The sequence below is a fragment of the Electrona antarctica genome (assembly GCF_951216825.1).
Source record: "Electrona antarctica genome assembly, chromosome: 20".
Classification (NCBI taxonomy): domain Eukaryota; kingdom Metazoa; phylum Chordata; class Actinopteri; order Myctophiformes; family Myctophidae; genus Electrona; species Electrona antarctica.
The window spans coordinates 41,747,005-41,769,988 of NC_136801.1; the positions used below are offsets into that span (position 1 = coordinate 41,747,005).

A 22,984-nucleotide genomic window follows, 5' to 3' on the forward strand; every position below is an offset into this window, starting at 1 on the left:
CACACACACACACACACACACACACATTAACGTTTAATTACGGAGGGAAAAGGAGAAATAACAAAACATTAGACTATAGCCTACATATTCTTATAGGCGTAGATAAATCAAACAAAAAATAATGCATCCTTGATTTAAAAAACAAAAAACAAAACAGAAACGGTGCGAGATCATTGTTACCAAGTCACCACGCACGCGCTCCGCTGTACAACAGACAACATAACAGCAAAGTGGAAAATATTATCTAATACGCGCACGCACACATACACACACACACGCACTATCACTCCCAGTCCCAGTCCCCCGTGATGGTACAACAAGAGGATAATATAAAGCAAGAACAAACAGCTGGCTGCTATATGTAATTATATCACAACCAATATTTCTATAACAACACTGTGTAGGCTATAGCCTCTACAACAGTAGGCGACACAATGGGACCGATTAATGGTCCATTTGGTTCCATTGTGTAGCAGCTATAGTTATGCAGTTTATACAGCAGAAAAGTATACAAATAATTTGGAGTGCACTTACATGTGGGAAAAACTCTCGCGTGGGTTTTCGGATATAGTTGGGTTGTTTTCCTTTTAGGCTGGCACCACCATCATTGCTGCGTGCGTGATGTGTCCGCGCACACCTCAGCCGCGACGCGCACGACCACCACCACCACCATCATCATCATCCAAACATGTGTTGTGTAGGCTACGAATATTCTCCACGATGGATTCACAATTTGAAACCATAAAACATGTGTCCGCCGCGGGTCTTATCCTGTCCCCCTCCAAAAACAAAATAAAATAATTAACCCCTGAAGTTAACATTAATAAGAGATAAATAAATAAAAATATCTTTTGATATGATGATGGAGAGATGATTTAATCCAGACAGCACACACCGGCGGGTCAGGGTGGGCTGTAGCCGTCTGGGTGCGCACGTCGCTCGGCGTGGAGAGAGCGGATAAAGTGCGCTCCTCCTGCTGCTGCTCCGCTCCGTTGATTCCACTAAACTCTGTTACGATATGGAACCGTTTTGGACGATAATAAACCGATGAGGATCTCTTGCCGAAAAAAATAAGAACCAGGTTCAGAATTATTGTAATGATCGCCTGATCCTCGGATGGGGTTTCCTCTTCATCGCATCTCGGCGTTCTCGCCTCGTCGCCCTCTCCCAGTCCTTTATTGTTATTATTTTTTAATTAGGCCTAATTAAGGAATGGATTGTTTTTTTGTGAAGGTGTTAAAAGTCCGTTCCTCTTGTGATCACTTTCCAGCTGTTGGTTTGGTTAATCTGTCTCTCCTTGTCGTCCGTAGAGAGTGGGTCCATGGAACAACTTTTAATGCCGGCGTGTGTGTGTGTGTGTGTGTGTTTGTTTGTTAGCCACGCGCGTGAACGTGCGCGAGCGAGAGATAGAGAGAGAGAGAGAGATAGAGAGAGAAAGGGGTTGTTGGTTCGCTCTGCCGAGAAACAGACTCGAAATCCAGAAGTGTGAGAGAGAGAGAGAGAGAGAGAGAGAGAGAGAGAGAGAGAGAGAGAGCGAGAGAGAGAGAGAGAGAGAGAGTCAGGAGTCAGATGTTCTCTTGTCACGCCTACTCTCACTCTGTCATCTGTCACACTTTTTGCATTGTCCGCGGACAGACACACACGTGTGCGCACACACACACACACACACACACACACACACACACACACACACACACACACACACACACACACACACACACACACACACACACACACACACACACACACACACACACACGCGTCTTTAACCTAATTCAAAATCTTTCAAGGCACAGTTTCAACAATAATAGCTGCCTCAGACAGACCATAACTTTAAATGATGCATTATTAACATGTAGGCGGATGTTTTAAGGCTATATTATATATAGGTCTGCTCAAGTAAATACTCAAGTAGACCTATTAAATAATACAAATTACACAGTAGAGACATTTAGAAAAAATATATTTTTAAGAATGTGGTATCCTACTATAATAAATGCTGAACGTTTATAAACGTCTGTGTGTGTGCGTGTGTCTGTCTGCATGCAATGCACGTAACTCGAGAACCGTTCGCCCCACCGACTTCAAATTCGACACACGCGTTCCACACCCCCACAGGGAGTGCAGTGCCCGGTATCGAGTCGGTCGGACCCACGGTTCTTCAGAACCACCACAAAAGCCTCTGGTCAGGCTCGGCCAGTGGGCCTAAACAGCCCTCACCTCACTTCACCTGTGCAATTTCCAGCCTCTGCCTCAGCCAATTGATTGCCATGGAAACCCCACACCTGCCAATTGATTACTTAACCAGTCCACTTTTCACAGTCAGTTTGCAATCTTCACACAGGCAGACAGACAGATACAGAGATCTCCATGTGGGACACAGACAGACAGTTAAAATGGGAGCCGACGTACAGGTCTAGTAGGAAACATGGGTTGGTAGTAGAAAGGTAGTGGAGTCAAAAGTAGAATATTAATATTTGACATGTAGTGGAGACGTGGAGTCACACACTGCAAGAATGTGTGTGTGTGTGTGTGTGTGTGCGCGCATGTGTGTGCGTGTGTGTGTGTGTGTGTGTGTGTGTGTGTGCGCGCGCGTGTGGTTGTGTTTACCTCGTAAAAGACCTTTAAGTGTTTTAATGGGGTCCGCACGTGTGTCTGTCTGTCTGTCTGTACGTCAGGGCACATGGGGTTAATGAGGAGAGAGAGAGAGAGAGAGAGAGAGATAGAGAGAGAGAGAGAGAGAGTGCGTGCGTGATCTTTGACCTCTCCGTCAGGCAGCTAAACACCTGTTTGACTTCTTAAAGCCTGGGGGGCTTATTGCGAACGCAGTGAACACTAACTATAGAAGCTGGCCTAAACTGCACCCTCTGGCCAGCCACCAGAGGGTGCAGCTGTATCACACACACACACACACACACACACACACACACACACACACACACACACACACACACACACACACACACACACACACACACACACACACACACACACACACACACACTTTTTTTAACACATAACTTTAAAAAAAAACGTTTATAAAAATAAAAAACACATACACACACACTAAAAAAAATAACTTAAAAAAAACTTAACTTAAAACAACTTAACTTAAAAAAAACACTTAAAAGCTGGCCTAAACTGCACCCTCTGGCCAGCCACCAGAGGGTGCAAATTTTGGTGGTCAAATGCGGAAGTGCAACCGAGCGCTCAATGTTAAAGCCCAGCTGCACTGGGTTTCCCAGTCATGAATCCACGGGTCCGTGTGTAGTCCCTCCTCTTACCACTAGGGCCCAGTGCTTCAACGTTGGAGTGCCTCACTGGCCCCTTGGTAGCACCTTGCCATTAACTTATATGGTAAGATGGCCGCGGTCTGCATATGGAGAATTCCTCCTCTTCTTCAGTCTTCAGTTCCAAATTTGCATTTCCACTTTGTTTACAATGTCCGCCATTGTTGATTTTCCAAGCTGGCATGGAATGGAAACAAGCCTGGTGATCAAATGCGGAAGTGCAACCAAGCGCTCAATGTTAAAGCCCAGCTGCACGGGGTTTCCCAGTCATGAATCCACGGGTCCGCGTGTACTCCCTCCTCTTACCACTAGGGCCCAGTGCTTCAACGTTGGAGTGCCTCACTGGCCCCTTGGTAGCACCTTGCCATTAACTTATATGGTAAGATGGCCGCGGTCTGCATATGGAGAATTCCTCCTCTTCTTCAGTCTTCAGTTCCAAATTTGCATTTCCACTTTGTTTACAATGTCCGCCATTGTTGATTTTCCAAGCTGGCATGGAATGGAAACAAGCCTGGTTTTATCTAGCATCAGTATTATAATGACTCAAATATTAAATAATCTGCATATCAGCACCCCCACCACCTCAGGACATTGTGATATTGCAGCTAAAACTGCTTTCAAAGTCCAGAAGGAAATGACAAGGGCCCAGTTTCCCAAAGGACACCTCTTACACCATGGTGTAAGAGGTATGGTGTTGCACATGCTCAGTTGCCCTCTAGGCCGCACATGAAGCCTGTGTGCGGCCTAATTGGCTGCATGGCAGCCAATGAAACACTATGTCCTTTTTTGGGAAACACTCAGCATGGGCACACTTGAGCCGACAGCCGCGGACAGAAGAAGCTGTGTTTTACGCCATTTCCGAGTTTTTAGACAGCTGGTGGATGGAAAAGAAGCTCCACCCGGCTGACTGCCGCGGAGGAGAGCGTTTCCGGGAATCTGTCCGTCGCGGCAGTCAGCCGCGGGGGTGGAGCTTCTATTCCATCCACCAGCTGTCTAAAAACTCGCAAATGACGTAAAACACAGCTTCTTCTGTCCGCAGCTGTCGGCTAAAGTGTGCCCATGCCCAATGTCAAACACAACAACATAGAAATACACAACCTAAACTAGAGCACAGCCATACCTGTCCTCATTGCGCATGTAAGGCCTCCTGCATGAATACACAAACCTGTTTCCCTAAGCCTCTTTAGCCTACACACACCTGTCGACATGTGGCAGTATTAAAACCATTCACAGAGAAATATGTGGTGCGAGTGGTGACTTTCTTCATCTCATTTAAATATAAAAACTTTGAAATTAAGGCCTACTTCAGCATCAAAGAAATTAAATTCGCCGCTTCACCTCCCGATGTATGAATGAATTAACCATTGTAATGCGCTTTGAGCACTTGGAAAAGCGCTACAAAAATGCAATTGTTGCAGCGCAAAAATGCACGGAATGTCGGAATGTTCACAGGCTTCATGTGCGGCCTAGAGGGCAACTGAGCATGTGCAACACCATACCTCTTACACCATGGTGTAAGAGGTGACCTTTGGGAAACCGGGCCAAGGACTCGTTATATCAGAGTAGTGATTGATAAAATGCATGTTATTTCTGCTCTAAAATGAGTATAAAAGTGTAATATTACTAAAACATTATATAAAACGTATGTGTAACCGTCCCAATAAACCAGCCGTTCAGTTTTGCACTGCAGTGCAATGGCTGAAAATGAAGACTTTGCAAAAGCATATATGTGCATGCATGCACTAGTTCAAGTCATATAATGATTGTATGTGGTTTCACTGTTTATGTATTATTTATTTTCTTCATTATTAGGGGGGGGGGTCCACAATATATTCAATTATAAGGGCGGCTGTGGCTCAGGAGGTAGTAGAGCAGGTCATCCAGTGATCCCTGGGTCGGCGGTTCGAATCCCGGATCCTCCTGTCCACATGTCGAAGTGTCCACAATGCCTCCAATGAGTCAGTCGGTGTGAGCTCGCCACCATTGGTGTGTGAATGTGGGAAGTGAGGACGCTGGCGTCGACTGTTCGCCGCTTCACCTCCCGATGTATGAATGAATTAACCATTGTAATGCGCTTTGAGCACTTGGAAAAGCGCTACAAAAATGCAATTCATTATAATAAAGTCTTGCCTGATTTAAACAGAGCTGGGACACTTAGAATCTTTCACATTTTAGTCTTTGTGCAAAGGAGGATACAGTAAAAGCATTGTGATGAGTGATGACGTATGGATCATACAGTGAAACACTAATGAAGGAGTTCCCCACAAACCAATGACGTTTCACAACTAACTACTTTGGTCTGGGAGTATAATTGTATGACACCCCCATCTGCTGGTGACACAGTAGAACAACACCATTAACTGTTTTATATTCACTGATGTGGTCACTGGTGTCTGTCTGTCTGTCTGTCTGTCTGTCTGTCTGACAACACATTACACTTTAATTAAACTGGATGTTTGAAAAGAAATTCCCGTTCATTTTCCTCATAGACTTTTCAGAAAGTATTTATTTAAAGACGTTTACGCCGCGGACAAAGCCAACTCTTGTCGTGACAAATCATGACAATAAACACAATGTTTTAGGCCAAACAAAGAATTAGAAAGTAGAAAAAAACGGCAGGTTACAACACTTTTTGTTGTTTTTCTTCTTTGTAATTATTTGTTTGGTCCAAAATATTGTGTTTGTTGTCATGATTTGTCACGACTCGAGTTGGCTTCGTACGAGGCTTAAAAGGTCTTTAAATAAATACTTTTTGAAATGTCTATGGGAGAAATGCATTGGGATTCATTTCCTGGGCCTGGCGTCGTCATTAAAGGGGGCGGGACTGCAACGCTCTATAGTCATGGAATTTCAGATGCAGCCTTCCAATCCAGCCCAGTGTGTGTGTGTGTGTTTCACTTAATTTTTGAGCTTGTCAGGATGACGCGATGATGTTGGCGGGTCTCCAGTTCAAATGTGATTAATTTTGGGGGGTCCCCAGTTCAAATATCAGACCCTATAGTCATAACAAGCATACATGATCTTAGTGTCAAAACAAGTATAAACAGTTACATGAACTTTAGTAGCACCATCATTAACTGCACACACACACACACACACACACACACACACACACACACACACACACACACACACACACACACACACACACACACACACACACACACACACACACACACACACTCACTCACTCACTCACTCACTCACACACACACACACACACACACACACACACACACACACACACACACACACACACACACACACACACACACACACACACACACACACAGAATGTCTTCTGAGGGCAGCAGCATGTTAGAGCAGCACTATATAACTTTTGTTTTAATGAATGCAATGTAATCTGTTATTTAACAGTATAGCGCCACACGGTGGTATGGAGTGCTGTGGATATTTCAAACCTCATTAGAATGTTCTGTCAGCTGTCAGTAAACGGAAACACGGTGACTGAACAGATTCCTAATAAATGTTTTTCTTATGGGAATTTAATTGGTTTAATAGTAATCTTAGATGACTTTGTAATATAATTTACTATAGTGTTGTTTTTTTCCTTTTCTTTTTTTGTTTTGACGATGGAGAGGGCCACTTATCTCTCCACACTCACTCTAGAGGACCATGTTGCATATTACTCTTGTATCAAATAATTGCCGATCTACAAGCTCAAAAAAGCGTTGCATAGCAACGTGTTTTGAGCTTGTAGATGAGCTATTTTTGCTATATTTGAATTGAAAGCCTGAATATTTTTTTTGCCATTGGTTTTATGGAATCCTGAAAAGTTACCTTTGTATTTAATTTCAAATGCATTTAGTTAGTTATGTTAACTTAATTAATTAATTTGAAATAAAATAATGTTGTTCATAATGAAGTGATGAACAGCTAAAATAAAGCAAATCCCACTCTCACATTCCACAGCAACCAGAAGTACTGAGAAAAAGGCCAGTGGCTCAGTGTGTCTGTGTGAGAGTGAGAACGGAGTTCAATGGACTTATCGCCGAAATAAAGGATTTATGTAACTCACATTAGGCTGTTACTGTTCCATTTCCATCATTCTAATGGTGGTGAGTAAAGCTCCCTTTAGTTTCCTGTCTGAAGTGAGTTATGTCCAAGTATTGTCCCCGTTCGGTGTCTGTCCAAATACAAAATAACAAACATACATAGCCTTAGGCCCTAAACCATCCATGCATCGCTCATGGCGTGTCTCGACAGCTTACAGATGTTTTTATTACTGGTGCATATAACGAGGCGCGGTGCCGGTGGTTATAATACTAAGCATTTTGGAAATCAAATGGCCTGTAGCCTGCAATGGACGACTGTAACATTGCGTGGTCATCATACACTTACGTGTAGCGTTGACAGAGTTAGGCTATATCATAACCATTTATATGGATCGGTTGGTGATCGTTGATTAAATTATTAGGTTATTCATCGCAGCCAGTGCAACATGACGAAAACCTGGCGCTTCAGCTATCGTGTGATAATCCGATTGATTTTATAAAACATTTAAGCATAGGCCTATGGCAAGTTAACTGGTTAAAAGCTAATTTGGTGCGCAAAGCCAAAGGCCTAACCTGACTCCGCCAGGTGGGACAGCAGAGAGTACACTGGGTTCCCCCCTCCTGCTCCCATCTGGGAACTCTCAGGCAGACTTGATGCCCGGCCACAAAACGGCCTGGTCAATCAGCAGCAGCTATCCCGCCTCTAGCTGCTGCTGATTGGCCAGGCCGTTTTGTGGCCAGCCAAGTCTCACACCGTTCACTTCGCTCTGCTGTGCTGCCTGCACGCAGCGAGTGCTGCTGAAATGCCAGTGCGCTGCGCCCCCCCGCCTCCACTCTTCGTCCTCCTGTCACAAGTGAATCGCCTATAGCGCAGCCCTCTTCATAATAAATACATACATGTAGGCTATACACAATGCACATTACACAAGTAACAGAATTGCTATTTTTATTATAACAACATTCTTAGAAAAAAGAAAGAAAATCACTGAGCCCGAGGCTCGGCCCAGCATAATCTTTGGGCCTGGCGTTGTATCTTGATGATGTGATTCACAATGTTAATGTTTTTTTTCATACCTCCAGTTCTAGGAAACACAGGATGGGGGGGGGGGGGGGGAGAATACACAGAATACAGTTCAATTTGCGGGTCCTTGACATGAAACTGTCTGAGAAACACTGAGCCCATAAGTAGATCAGAGGTTGCAGGTAGGCAGCATGGAGCTAGGAGGTGTCTAACGCTAGGACATGATGTGCTCTGTGCAGCCGAATGGATGTAGGAGTGCAACAATTTAATTCACACAATCATTAAATTGAACCCTATTTTGGGTCAAACCAATCAAATCAAAATGGTGCAAATTGAAAATGTATAGAGGCTATGTGCATGACATCAATACCCAAAGGTTATGCGGGAACGCCTACTGAGTGGCAAAAAAACAAACACTTAATGGCATTGAGAGCCCATACATCCAAACAGAAAAGTCTTATCTGATTGCATTAAAGGTTTCATGACATTCATTTTCATTTATTTGAAACAACCTGAACTTTGAACATTCAGTGGATTTTCTGTGGTCTTGGATTTTCTCTGTCTGCGAAGCCTTTTGAGCTGCAATGAAAACAGGCAAAACAGTGACATCTGCTGGCAAATCCCATTGTCATATATGGGATTTGCAGGCTCTTACATCACACTCCACAGGAAAAATCAGAGCACTTGAGCCAGAAAACCCCAGACCACAGAAAATCTACTGAATGTTAAAAGTTCAGTTTCTTTGTGTGCAATTGAGCAAAAATAATAATGTCACAATCCCTTTGACATTAAACTCACATTGCCACTCGATTTGCCACTCACTTTATGCAAGCGCATACCCTCTATAAGCTCTATAAAAACAGACATTGTTCTCCAGTGTGGACACGCTGGTGCATCTTGAGAAGATATGAACTACTCAAAGTCTTGTTACACAGTTTACACTGTGAAAGGTTCTTCTCCAGTGTGGATACGCTGGTGTATCTTGAGATGATATGTACTACCCAAACTCTTGTCACACAGTTTGCATTGGAAAGATTTTTTCCCGGTGTGGATAGGAAGGTGTCTCTTGATTGATTGATTTATTAACAGCAGAATTACAGTCAACAGTTTGCAGAATTACAGTCACGTGGTTTACAATATAACGTTTTCGCTCCGGTGTGGATACACTGGTGTGTCTTCAGGTCATCTGACCGACTGTAACTCGTGTCACAATGTTCACAGTGGAAAGGTTTTTCTCCAGTGTGAACATGCTGGTGTATCTTCACATTACTTGAAGAATTTAATGTTTTTTCCCCAGTGTGGACACTCTTGTGCATCTTGAGAAGATATGAACTACTGAAACTCTTGATACACAGTTCACACTGGAATGTTTTTTCCCCAGTGTGGCCACTCTTGTGCATCTTGAGAAGATATGAACTACTGAAACTCTTGATACACAGTGTACACTGGAATTTTTTTACCCCAGTGTAGACACACTTGTGCATCTTGAGAAGATATGAACTACTGAAACTCTCCTTACACAGTTTACACTGGAAGGGATTTTCTCCAGTGTGGACACGCTGGTGTTTCTTGAGGTGATATGAACTACTGAAACTCTCCTTACACTGTTTACACTGGAAAGGTTTTTCTCCAGTGTGGACACGTTGGTGTATCTTGAAATAATTTGAACTACTGAAACTCTTGTCACACTGTTTACACTGGAAAGCTTTTTCTTCAGGCTCGTCCCACGAGTCACTGTCTTCAGTGGACTCCCCATCATCATCACTGTCTTCAGTGGTCTCCCCATCATCATCACTGTCTTCAGTGGCCTCCCCACCATCTTCAGTGACTTCAGTGGCCTCCCCACCATCTTCAGTGACTTCAGTGGCCTCCCCACCATCCTCAGTTACTTCAGTGTGAGATTCAAGTTCAGCTTCAAAGCCGTGTGGAGAGATGTACTCAACTTCACTGGCTAGGAACAAAACATAAGATGTTAGTCAACACTGGATTCCTAAAATGTAAATCTATTTTCTATCTTCCATGTTGCATGTACAAAAGCTTTTACCTACTAAGGGGTGATTCATACTCCTATTTTAGAGCCGAATAAAAGTTGGTTCGGCTCTGTAGAGCCTACAATGTGACGTCATTTGAGGTTCGGGGGGGGCGGGTACAGTCCTAAAGTCGGCTCTTCGGTGCTACTGAACATTTCTGACGAGCCAAAATCATTTCGGCACTACAGCGCCGAAACAGCGGTAAAATAGGAGTATGAATCGGCCCTAAGACTGACAAAAGACTTACTAAATAAGCACAGGTTATTACAGGTGGTTCTGAAAACTCAAAACCAGGCTTCAAAGTTTTAGTAAGATTCTAGAAAGATACACATTTTAAAAAGTAACCTGAAATTATATATTTTGTTATATTACCCCAACAATAATTATGGTGATAGAACAAATATTTATTTGTAATCATTAAAACAAGTTGTGTTATCCTTTTAGACTAAATTGTTTACTGTACTGTGCGGTTTAAAGCGCTTTTAAAAGGGGCATTCCACTCATTTTCAACATTTTACTATGTCATTAATATACCTTAGAGCTGTTGTGTGGAAATAATAAAAAAGTCCCCCCATTCTGTGTTTCCTAGAACTAGAGGTCTGAAAAATGGTGAAACAATGGTGAAACACATCTTGATGACATCATCAAGATGTGTTTCACCATGTTAATGATTTTTTTTATAATTACAGTTCTAGGAAGCACATAATGGGGGGACTTCTTTATTATTTCCACACAACAGCTCTATGGTATATTAATGACATAGTAAAATGTTGAAAATGGGTGGTTTTCCCCTTTAAGTATTCAATCCATCAATCAATTCATATGTGAGCAAAGGAGTAGTTCAAGGCACATACAACTGTATTTGTCTGTATACAGTATACATATGTATGTCAGCTCCAAAGTAAGAGAATCATAGCATATGACGTGGTCGTAGTTTAAAATGTGAAATGTTTTTTATGGCGTGGCTCTTTTTGTCGAGAAATGTCTGAGAATCCGTGCCTTTGGCTAATTTCAAACCACTGTACTGGTCACATTTTTTAACATCTAATAGAATGTGGTACGAGGCATGGCCATGTTTCAGTTTTGTACAGATTATTAAATTGCAGACTGTAATTAAGCTTTCAAGTTACTTGCCATGCACTGAAATCTGAAAATACTATAATAAGATATACTTATTTGAATGTTTTTAACAAAACAAAATGATCGGCCATTCTGTTGTCTTTTTGAGTCTACAGGGGCAGGAGGAGAAACTTGAACACAATACATTTTCATTTGGCATGAGTCATTGAAGCAGCCTCAATTCCACACCGTCTACCTCTGCAATGGATTATTGCTACTGCACGATTTTGAGACCACACGTGGGCGGATTGTGGCAATGCATAACATTCAATGATTCTTTAATGAAGTTTAGTGGAAAACGTCTCTGGCAGTTATGGCAGCAGCAGTTTAAATTCTGGGTGTTAATTCAGGGTGATCATGCCACCTCCACTCCGCTTCGACGGCTAATCACCCTATCGGTGATTTATGCTTCTTACTTGCTTCTCGAAGAGGGCGGTCGCATTTTCTTCTCTCTCCCTCCCCGTCTGTATTCCCTGCGACCCTGGGACCCAAATCCGGGAGAGCTGTTCAGGATACACAAACAAACAATAAACTTAACAAGACACTTCACATACACTCCTACACCACACGCCGCCTTCACCCGCACCTCCCCAACCCCTACCTGCTCCGGCTGTGCTTCACTTTTTTCCTACGTGCACGCAGCCCCTCCATCCAGAGGGGCGGCGTGTGTGTAGTGTTTTTGTTGTTGCCCAGATCTACAACCCGCCCTGCCCCCCACCCAAGTGCATTCTGTGCCTGCACGAACAAGTATTACCAACCTTACTTGAAATGTGATGTGATGTATGCTTCCCCTCCCCTTCTTTGTTTTCTTTTTCTTTGATGTTGCAAGAAAGATGTATTGGCACTGCTCTGCGGCGACATGGGCATAAGGGCTACGCTTGCATGCGGGCCCTTTGTCTAAGACACATTTCTTCCTCGGGAAACAAATAATAAAGAACCTTGACCTAACCTTTAACCTTGACTATGTATCAACAATGACCACGGCATTCGTTATGCCTTGCTCAGCTGTTTGAATGATTTGACAAAGTGCTTATAGTAATATGTAAATATTGGCCTTGGCGGCTGGCATAGCTGCCCGGGCACCTAGGCTGGTAATCCGACGACCATTGCTGCATTTCACCCCCCTCCCCATCTCTCTCCCCATCTCCTGTCAGTCCACTGTATACCTATCAATAAAGGCAGAAAAAGGCCCCAAAAATATCATAATAAAATAATAACATGTTAATATTGGCTGCTTCATGGCTGCTTCGGCTATGACGTGTTGCGCTGCTGCCCTTCTCCCCTTCTCCCCTTCCCCCCTCCCCTGTGGCGCGGCAGCCGTGTCAAAACCACATTGAAGCCGTCTCTCCCCCACCCCCCCTTATGTGAAGCATGAGTCCATGTGAGAGTCCGGCCTCAAGAGACCCCATTCAAAATAATCTGTTTTCCTTTATTCAGGTATTTCTGGCTTTAATGGCTGGAGGTGCTTCCGTTTCATGATGTCAACTTAACTTTAGCTTGAGCTAAAGCCCTTTATAGACGCTTTGGCCTATGGCCACTAAAAAGGATAGAGGAGTGTGTGTGATGTTTGGAAAAATGTTTAGGAGTAATATAAACATGTTTTTTTGTTTGTTTTTGTTTTGCAACAATTTTATTCTTGTTGAGGAAATGCAGAGCCAGATCACTCTAGAATCATGGATGAGCAGGACACATGCAGCATTTTGTACAAAACGGGCTAAAACTTTGGAAGGCAATCTTAGATTTGCGTGAGATTTGGATGAAATCTGTGTGACTAACATAAACAATGTGCTTTGCGGAAATCGGCCTCATGGTGGCGCGGAAAATGTTTTTCCATGGCCTCTAGGGAGTGCGCATACATAAGTTGTATACAGATCTATGCAGTTATTGGTAAAAACAGGAATTGCCCTGTTATAGCGCCACCGTGAGGCTGATTTGGAAAGTGGCATGTCGTCCTCCTCGGCGACATGCACATCATGTGAGCTTTGGAAGCCAATCTTAGCCAATCAGGATGGAAGATGGGAAATGGTGCAGATCCGTGTTGATCACATGACTATGGAGATAGTGTATACCGAATTGTGTGATGTATGGATAAAATGTGTACGAGAAATCTACAGAAATGTGATTTGCCTAAATCGGCCTCATGGTGGCGCTATAACAGGCCGTTGAGGAATATTTGGGGCAGAGGTTCGTCATTGGCATCCAGGGAGTGTGTGTGCAAAGTTTGGCATGGATCGGGCCAACGGTGCCGGAGATTAGCTGGTAACGGATGGACGGATGGACGGAAGGACGGACGGACACACACACACACGCACACACGGACGGAGTGCAAAACATACTCTCTCCCCATGCTTTCGGCCTGGTGGAGAGTCTTCCATTGTGGTCCCATAATATCCGGATAAGGGCCCGGTTTCCCAAAGGACACCATGGTGTAAGAAGTGGTGTTGAACATGCTCAGTTGCTCCTCTAGGCCGCACACAGAAGCCTGTGAACATAGACATTCCGTGCAGATGTGCCACGCAATGGTAGGCCTCAGGCCTGGTATGGTAGGCCTCAAGTCTACCATTCTGAAATTGAATTGAATAATATTTGGACTGCTGGACAGCTGACATAAGAGTAAAGAGAGCCTACTGTCAGCTATCCAGCAGTCCAAATATTATTAAATTAAATTTCAGAATGGTAGACCTGAGGCCTACCATACCTGGCCTCAGGCCTGAGGACTATACCATACCAGACCTCAGGCCTGAGGCCTACCATTGCGTGGCACATCTATGCACGGAATGTCTATGTTCACAGGCTTCTGTGTGCAGCCTAGAGGGCAACTGAGCATGTGCAACACCACTTCTTACACCATGGTGTAAGAGGTGTCCATTGGGAAACAGGGCCAAGGTCATGTTATTGTTTTGCCAAAAGTATCGTATAGTGAGAACACATACTCATTTGTGGATAGTCAAATTCCTCCTGTTGAATAAACATGTCTTCAGGTTCCTGTTCAATATAAATGTCCCTGGCCGAGTCTGGAGAGTTCATCTTCACCGGCAGTCTGGACTCCACACACTGGCCTGAAATGAAGCAAATGTATAAGGACTTTAATAACTGGAGACCTAGTGGAGATTAACAATATTTGCAGGAGGTTCACTGTAACCAGTTCAGACCTAACTCTATTGCTCTGCTCAACAAACAATAACATTACAGTAGTAGTAACATTACAACAAACAATACTAGTAATAGTATGACTGCACATGACTGTACAGCATAGTATAGCATATATGTGTAGTTTATATGTATAGTGTCATTATATAGATATGTTCTAGTTATAGTTTATATGTATAGTGTCTAGGGCCGGGACTTTAACGCGTTAATTGAGATTAATTAACTACAGAAAAATTAACGCGTTAAAAAAATTAACGCATTTAATCGCACCTTTTTTTCCCACCGCGGAACGTTTCTCACTGGGTGCGTTTCTAGTAGTACTGAATAGGCTGCGGCACGCGAGCAGCAGCAGCAGCAGCAGTTGTTCACTAGGCTACAGCTCCGTCAGAAAGCCCAAACCCAAATGAATCGAATGAAGAAGCCGCTTATATCGCTTTTGCTCCATGGATGGGACATTTAGATGTAAAAGCTATCGGATGGACGCGTGGATAGCGGCATGGCTGTGTGCAATGTCAGAAGGAAAGGATCCATTTATGACCAACGTTAGCTTCTATGCTAGGCTTGCTAGCTGCTTCAGTTTAACATGTCTCACAGACCACCGGAGACGCGGTGATTTCACCACAGCACGAAGCTGTCAAGCTGTCCTCGATGCGAAACATACTGAAGTAGCAAGCGTGGGTCAGCCCCAACCTCATGTGAAATGTTACCCCCATAATAAAGTTGTTCTCATGCCCCGCCATGTAAAGCACATTTGAGTATTCATATACACACTGAAGACACTATATAGGGCAGGCACTTGCTGCTCTTGTTTATCTGTTGGGATAAAAAAGTTGTATTGCTTAAAGGGGAATACCCCTCATTTTCAACATTTTTCTATGGAGTTGTGTGCACTGGAAATAATAAAGTCCCCCCATTATGTGTTGCCTATAGAACTGGAGGTCTGAAAAAAACAGTAACATTATGAAGTACATTTTTGTGATGTCACTGAGATGTACTTCATAATGTTACTGATTTTTTTCAGACCTCCAGTTCTAGGCAACACAGAATGGGGGGGACTTTATTATATCCACACAACAACTCTAAGGTATATTAATGACAGTAAAATGTTGAAAATGAGTGGAATCCCGTAGTCACTATTCACTGGAATACCAAAAAACATTTGAAAAAAAAGGTTTCTCACTGTTCTCGGGTTGAATATTGATATGCGATTAAAATGCGATTAATCGAGATTAATTAACTACAAAGCCTCTGATTAATTAGATTAATTTTTTTAATCGAGTCCCAGCTCTAATAGTGTCATTATATAGATATGTTCTAGTCACGTTCTTAGCTTACGCATGTTTCGCGATAAATGCATTTTTTACATATGTGATGTATTCCCATGCTTTTTGTTCTTGCTTATTGTAAGTCGCTCTGGATTAAGAGCGTCTGCTAAATGCCTAAATTGTAAATTGTAAATTGTCTATCATTTGAAGTGTATCCTACAATTCAAAAGAATGACACCCATGGCCATGTGAAGTGAGGGGCGCTCTAATCATCATGACGTAAAATAGACAATTTAATGTTTGTGTAGGACATAAACAGGCACTAAGCCGATTTGCTCAGACACTATGACGTAAGATTCTCCAGTCATTATCAATGAGAATGTAATGTTCTAAATATAAAAATGTCTGTGTGTGTGTGTGTGTGTATATATATATATATATATATATTTTTTTTTTTGAGTGGTGTAAACCACTCCTACAACTGGCTTTTGTGTGCATAAAAAAATGACCATGGTTGCTATGTTCAAAATAATTTCTGACGTAATTAAATCACACCCGGGTGAACTGGATGACCGTAGCAACCGTGGTCATTTTCTCTGCACAAAAAAAGCCAGTTGTGAAATCACATCCGGGTGTGATTTCATTACGTCAGATCAGAGCTGATCAGGCTACATAATACCTTACCTTATTTCATTACGTCAGACCACAGCTGATCATGCTATATAAAACCTTACACCACTCAGTTCACACGGGTGTGATTTTTTTTGTACAATTTACAATTTAGGCATTTAGCAGACGCTCTTAATCCAGAGCGACTTACATTAGGCAAGAACAAAAAGCATGGGAATACATCACATATGTAAAATGCATTTATCGCGAAACATGCGTAAGCTAAGAACGTGACTAGAACATATCTATATAATGACACTATACATATAAACTATACATATATGCTATACTATGCTGTACATATATACTATGAAGTGCTATGACTACATACAATGCACTTATTGTGCCGTCTACATGACATGCTATAAGTCTGTTTCAAATGCTATATAAGTCTAAGAAGTGCTTTGTATTATTATTATTATTTTTATAAGAGTAAAGAGCCTACTGTCAGCTGTCCAGCAGTCCAAATATTATTAAATTAAATTTCAGAATGGTAGACCTGAGGCTTGAGGCCTACCATTGCGTGGCACATCTATGCACGAAATGTCTATGTTCACAGGCTTCTGTGTGCAGCCTATGAGGGCATCTGAGCATGTGCGGCACTACAAGGACGACTAGCGACTGGACAGCGGAGCGCCGTCTAACACAGGATCTTTTTTCAGAATTAGATGGGATGATTTAAGGTGGCCTTACACTAGCCGATAATCGGGCATTTTTGACGCTCGGGAGGTGCCCGACCGCTTAAAGCGCGATCGGGATCGGCCCGATCAACATCAAGAATGTTTGATATTTGCTCTGCCCCGCTCCGACTATCCTGTAGTGTGGTGCTATCAGATTTCAGATTGAAAAAAAAACGGCTCCTATTTTACCGCTGTTTCGGCGCTGTAGTGCCGAAATGATTTCGGCTCGTCAGAAATTTTCAGTAGCACCGAAGAGCCGACTTTAGGACGGTACCCGCCCCCCCGAACCTCAAATGACTTCACATTGTAGGCTCTACAGAGCCGAACCGACTTTTATTCGGCTCTAAAATAGGAGTATGAATCGCGCCTAAGGCCACCTTTAGATCGCTAGAAGTTTTAAGATTTTCGTTTTCGTCCGCTAAACAGACAGGGAAAATTTTCAATGACGTGTCACTGTTGTGCAACACCAAGGATTGGGCAACAAGCGCTCCTAGGCTGTGGAGCGATGCGATCGGTTTTTATATCATTTATCTCCGTCCCGTTTATCAATCTCCGTCTGGGGCACTTGACCATGAACTTGAAGGTGATCTCCGTCTGGGGCCTCTAAACTGTTAACTTTGGATGTTTCTTATGCATCTTAAACATCATGACATGTGTAATCATAGACAGTCTCTATGCATCATCAGAATCATCACCACCACCACTTTGGTGCATCCTTCTAGCCCTGGCTGCTGCACTGACACATGTCAGTACGGACTAAGTCCTTAGCTTTGCAGCAACATCTGCCGGAAGAACAGTCAGATTTACACTTGCATTGGACTATCTCAAGGATGGCCTTTGAGCTGGGAGTACCTCTGTGGTCGTTGGTTTCAGCATGCCATCCAAGTGTTTGAAGTACCCATTTTGCAGGGGAACGCACGCATAACCATAATATGTCTATTTTCAAAACCTATTTTTAAAGTTAAAAGGTTTAATATATAATAAAGCTCGGGTCCTGCACGGGCATTTCAGGTATTCTGCATTTCAGATGCCCGGAACGAGGCCCGCAGCTTTGAAATGGAACCGACCCGTTCCCCGATGGCATGTCAATATTTTAAACCCGAACCGGCTCGGTTCGGATCTCGGGTATTCGGGTCCGGGTGGACCCGTGCTGCCCTCTAGCTCAGAGTGCTTCCACTAAGGAAAGTAGGCTTTGTAATGACACAACCAGACTTTGTTTTGGTGAGTAGCAAAAACGTTATTTTTATTTACGCTAAAGACGAGAGGCTGGTCTGCATTCATGCGAGCGGCGGAAGTTGAGAGTAACATAGCTCTGAATGCAACGCATTAGAGCTATGGACCAGAGCTACTCAGCCTCCTGATCCAGGCCTTGCATGTCCTAATTAACTGTGACAGGATATGTGGCTCCAGAATCAGGCCTCATAGAGCACCGAAGTCCTGACGTCACTGCCCTCTACTGTCAGTAGAGGGCGTCAGTCCACAGGTTCATGTACTTTTTATTTGCATTGTAATCTCCATAGGGGGATTTTAGATCTCCTCATATAAGAACTGTGTTTGAAAAATAAACCGATCACTCCGGCCTTTTCACTCATATGGATATGAAGCATCGACTGAAGGTGGAAATGTACAAATATACCCAAAGAGTAACAAAATAAGCGTTATTAACGAGTCAAACAACCCATAGACTAAATTTCCGGGTAGGGGGGGGGGGGGGGGGTGGCTGCATCTGCCCGTCGCACAACAGAAACTGAATGTCAATTACGTTTATTTTAATTTTATTGATATTTAATGTTTTGTGGTTAGTACGAGTCGAGTCACCACCAGCTGAGCTTACGTCAACGAGGAATCTCAGGAACGCAATGTGTTGACAGCTGGGCATGACGTATATAGTGACATTGCCTTCATATGTAGTTTCAAGGCTTTTGCGGCCACATTAATTCCATTTTCTCCAGAAACTGGCTGTATCAAATATGAATAGACATCATTAACGACGCACAGCCACTCCCCTGACGGAAAGGCCGGGGTGGTCGGTTTATTTTTCAAACACAGTTCTTATATGAAGCGACCTAAAATCGCCCTATGGAGAATTCAATGCAAATAAAAAAATACATGAACCTGTGTGTTGGAGCCCTCTACTGAAAGTGACGTCAGACTTCGGTGCTCTATAGTCAGTTACAGTGGCATCGTTACATTTCGATTTTACTTTTAGTGATTCTGCCAATGATGGATTTACATATTATTGTTTTACCATTGTTATTGTATAGTGAAGTGAAAATAAGACATTGTGGCAGCCCTACAGAACAGAACATATTAAAGATAGGAAGAGCACATGAAACTTACTGAGGTGTGGGTGGTCTTCAGGTTCCTCCTGGTTATTATAAATGTATTCAGGTTCTTCCTGGTTAATATAAATGTCTTCAGGTTCCTCCTGGTTAATATAAATGTCTTCAGGTTCTGAGTCTGAGGCTGAGTCTGGAGAGTTCATCTTCACCTGCAGTCTGGACTCCACACACTGGTCTAAAATCAAGTGAATCAGGACGTTAATAAGTGGAGACCTAGTGGTGTTAGGCAGCCGACTCTGCAACATGTGAATCTTGAGATTATGGTATTCATACCGTAGAGTATATATTAATAGAGACGGCACCGGGAGGAAACCCTGAGGCGAAATGGACATAGTGGCCGAATTTGTCATTGCAGCTCGAGCCAGCACTGGTCCGTTGACTATCATTGCGCACGTTCATGTTATTGGGGCATGACACGTGAACGCTATGTTGCATACGTGAACGCGCGCAAATGGCGCAATGACAGTCAACGGTAACCTCACTCCGCCAGATGGGGCAGCAGAGAGTACACTGGGTTCCCCCCTCCTGCTCCCATCTGGGAACTCTCAGGCAGACTTGATGCCCGGCCACAAAACGGCCTGGCCAATTTGGCCCAATCCATCCCAGAATGCACTCCTACCCGGAAGGAGGAGTGAAATCGCCTCATGCGCTTTTGAGCAACTTGACGCAGGTGGATGGGAGGAGAAATCCGGTGCCGTCTCTATATACTCTAAGGCCCCTTTTCCACCGGTTGGTTCCCAATGGGAACCGGTTCAGTTATTTTTGGTTCTTAGTTCTTAGAGCCCAGAGCTCCAAAATTGGAACTTTAATTATGAATTGAGTGGGCAAAACCATACCTATATTAGATTATTAATCACCTTTATTTATCACCATGAAACTTCTCCAATTGAGTACTTACACGAACTTTTTTTTTAAATATGCAAATGCAGAAAATATGCAAATGAGCCAATGAGGAAAATATGCTAAATAATCGAAAGAATTAAAAAGCTACTACTGTGGAAGGGTTATCATGTATTCATTTACTTGTATTGATCCTATAAACAATTTAATATAGGTCTAGTTTGTCCCACTAATTTTGGAGCTCTGGCTCATGGAAGAAGAACCAAAAAGAACTGAACCGGGAACCAACCAGTGGAAAGGGGGTCACAGATTCACACAGATTCTCACACACACACACACACACGAAAACAGACATCCTTACAGCTCTACAGTACATGATAGGCCTATAACTCTTTCTCTAATAATACATACTAATAACAATATAGCCTACTACTGTATGTATGCCTATACCCTATATATTAATTTAACGTTACATCAGTGTGTTGTAATATTGCAGTGGTTATAGTATATACTATAACCACTGCAATATTACAACACACTGATGTAACGTTAGGAACCTTAAATTAATAATAGTGGCATCAAGATGCAACCAAACAATGTATTATTATGTAGCACTGCTAGCCTGTGCTGCTGCTAGTATAGCTCTGGGGTGCCGTGTACACGAGGGCTATGGAGTCATGGACTAGCTCTGGTCCATAGCCTTACTACTGCAGGGCAGAATCATAGAAGGAGTAAGGTCCATAAGGCTATGGACCTTAGCTGCGTTCGGTTCATCTTACCTGCTGTGTTTCAGTGGTTGAGCTGCTAACAAACAAACGTCCTCCTGCTGCTTAACAACGACACTGTTTTGGAACGACACGTTTTAGTTTTCTTTGTATGTTAAAGTGTCAACAGTCAGACGCCACGTTGTTTTAACAAACTTCTTATTCTTCTGTGGATGTTAGCAGCAGCTTCCCAACATACCGTATACATGGGTGTGCACATGCGCACTAGTGCTGGAGCGTACGTAGGCCTACCATTAAACTGTCAGTAGGGGGAGCCATGGTATTGCATTTTTCCCTTTATTCTTTAATACTCCAGCTCTTTCAATTCCCTCCTTTTTCTGTAATTCCTGCAGTACAGAAGTATGCATGGTTTCATTCCCATTTTGAACAAAATAACGTGGAATCCATATTAATTTAAATACTTGGGCATTAGCCCCAAAGTCTTGAAGTTTGAGGTAAATTGACCATTTTACCTCCAGACGATTGACAGTATGGTCTGACGTTTTGAAATGTGTATTTATAAAAAAGTCCGTTCCAACTTGTGTGTGCGTGTGGTGGAGGTGGCCATCCACTCCAAGCCTTTTAGTTCAAACCTTTTATAGCCTATAACTACAACTAGACCAATAGTCCAAAACTTATTTTATAACTAGTAGAAATGTAATACTTCCAAACATTTTATATATAGTCCAAACCGGGTTCAACGATATAGCCTATCTTTTAAACATCACAATTGTTTGCAATTTTCATCACTCACTAACTGTCAAGCGATTACTGTGAGTACTACATTTCATCACTCACGTGTAATGCTTTAAATGGTGTTGTCCACAGTTAACAGTTTTTGTATCGAGTTGTGCTTGACCTATAGTAACAAACACTATATTGGTCAAACATCCCGTAGGCCTAATAGTGATACTAGGAATGAACCGATATGGAAATTCTCGGCCGATACCGATGTTTAAAGGTGTAGTGAAATTAATAATAATTTCACACTTTGACCATATCCGTGGTCATTATGGCCATACAATGGATGCAAATTAAAACAATGGGAAAATGTACATTTCCGTGTATTGTTATATAAAAAGTCCATAAAAAAACCGACTTTTAATTACCCACTTCCTTTTAACGAAAACGTGCTGCGTGATGACGTGTAGACACACATCAATAAAAGGCAATACAAATAAAGCTCACCTGTTTGATTCCAATTGCTGCATCGTCCTCCAAACACCAGTGATTTTGATGACAGAATAACAGAACTACTCAGTTTGTAATCACTACATACAGCAGTGGTTCTCAAAGTGGGGTCCGGAGACCACCAGGGGTCCTGGAGGGAGTTAAATGATAGTTTGGAACCAAATGAGCCCTTATGGGTCTGTACCTCTTGTTACTCTCGAGTTAAATTGACATTGATTTTACAATATAAATTGGGGTCTCAGAGATAGAAATGCTATTCAATGGGGGTCTGTAGACTAATGCATGTCAAACCTTGATTTCCTTGAAAATAAACGGGTTGAGAATCACTGCTAGAGCCGTACAAATCTTCTCTTATGGGGGTCCCTGGCATATCTCTTCAAATGGGGGTCCGCGGGCTAATTAGTGTCAATTCGGGGGTCCTTGACATGAAAAGGTTTGGGAGCCACTGACATACAGCACACAATCTACAGGATCAGATGACAGCTGGACAAAGAATCTGAGCAGGTTATACGTTTTGGGGGTTTGACCACCTCTATCCTCCACATGGCCCATATACAATTAGCTGAGAAGACACATGTTATTAAGCCATTCTGAACGGGAACCCCTT

General features: G+C 42.8%; 1 protein-coding gene across 1 annotated transcript in view; it reads right to left on the minus strand.

Moving 5' to 3' along the window:
• The window catches only part of LOC306913336 (uncharacterized protein), a gene marked incomplete at its 3' end in the record, with an annotated part of 84,239 nt that extends 62,810 nt beyond the window's left edge, over positions 1–21,429 (minus strand). The window contains exons 1-4 of the mRNA XM_079489923.1: positions 21,202–21,429; positions 19,581–19,757; positions 14,410–14,535; positions 11,893–11,979 (exon numbers count right to left, since the gene is read on the minus strand). Of these exons, the coding sequence (XP_079346049.1) occupies positions 11,893–11,979; positions 14,410–14,535; positions 19,581–19,725 (358 nt within the window). The 5' untranslated portion in view covers positions 19,726–19,757; positions 21,202–21,429. The remainder of the gene's footprint in view (positions 1–11,892; positions 11,980–14,409; positions 14,536–19,580; positions 19,758–21,201) is intronic.
• Positions 21,430–22,984: the final 1,555 nt, after the last annotated feature.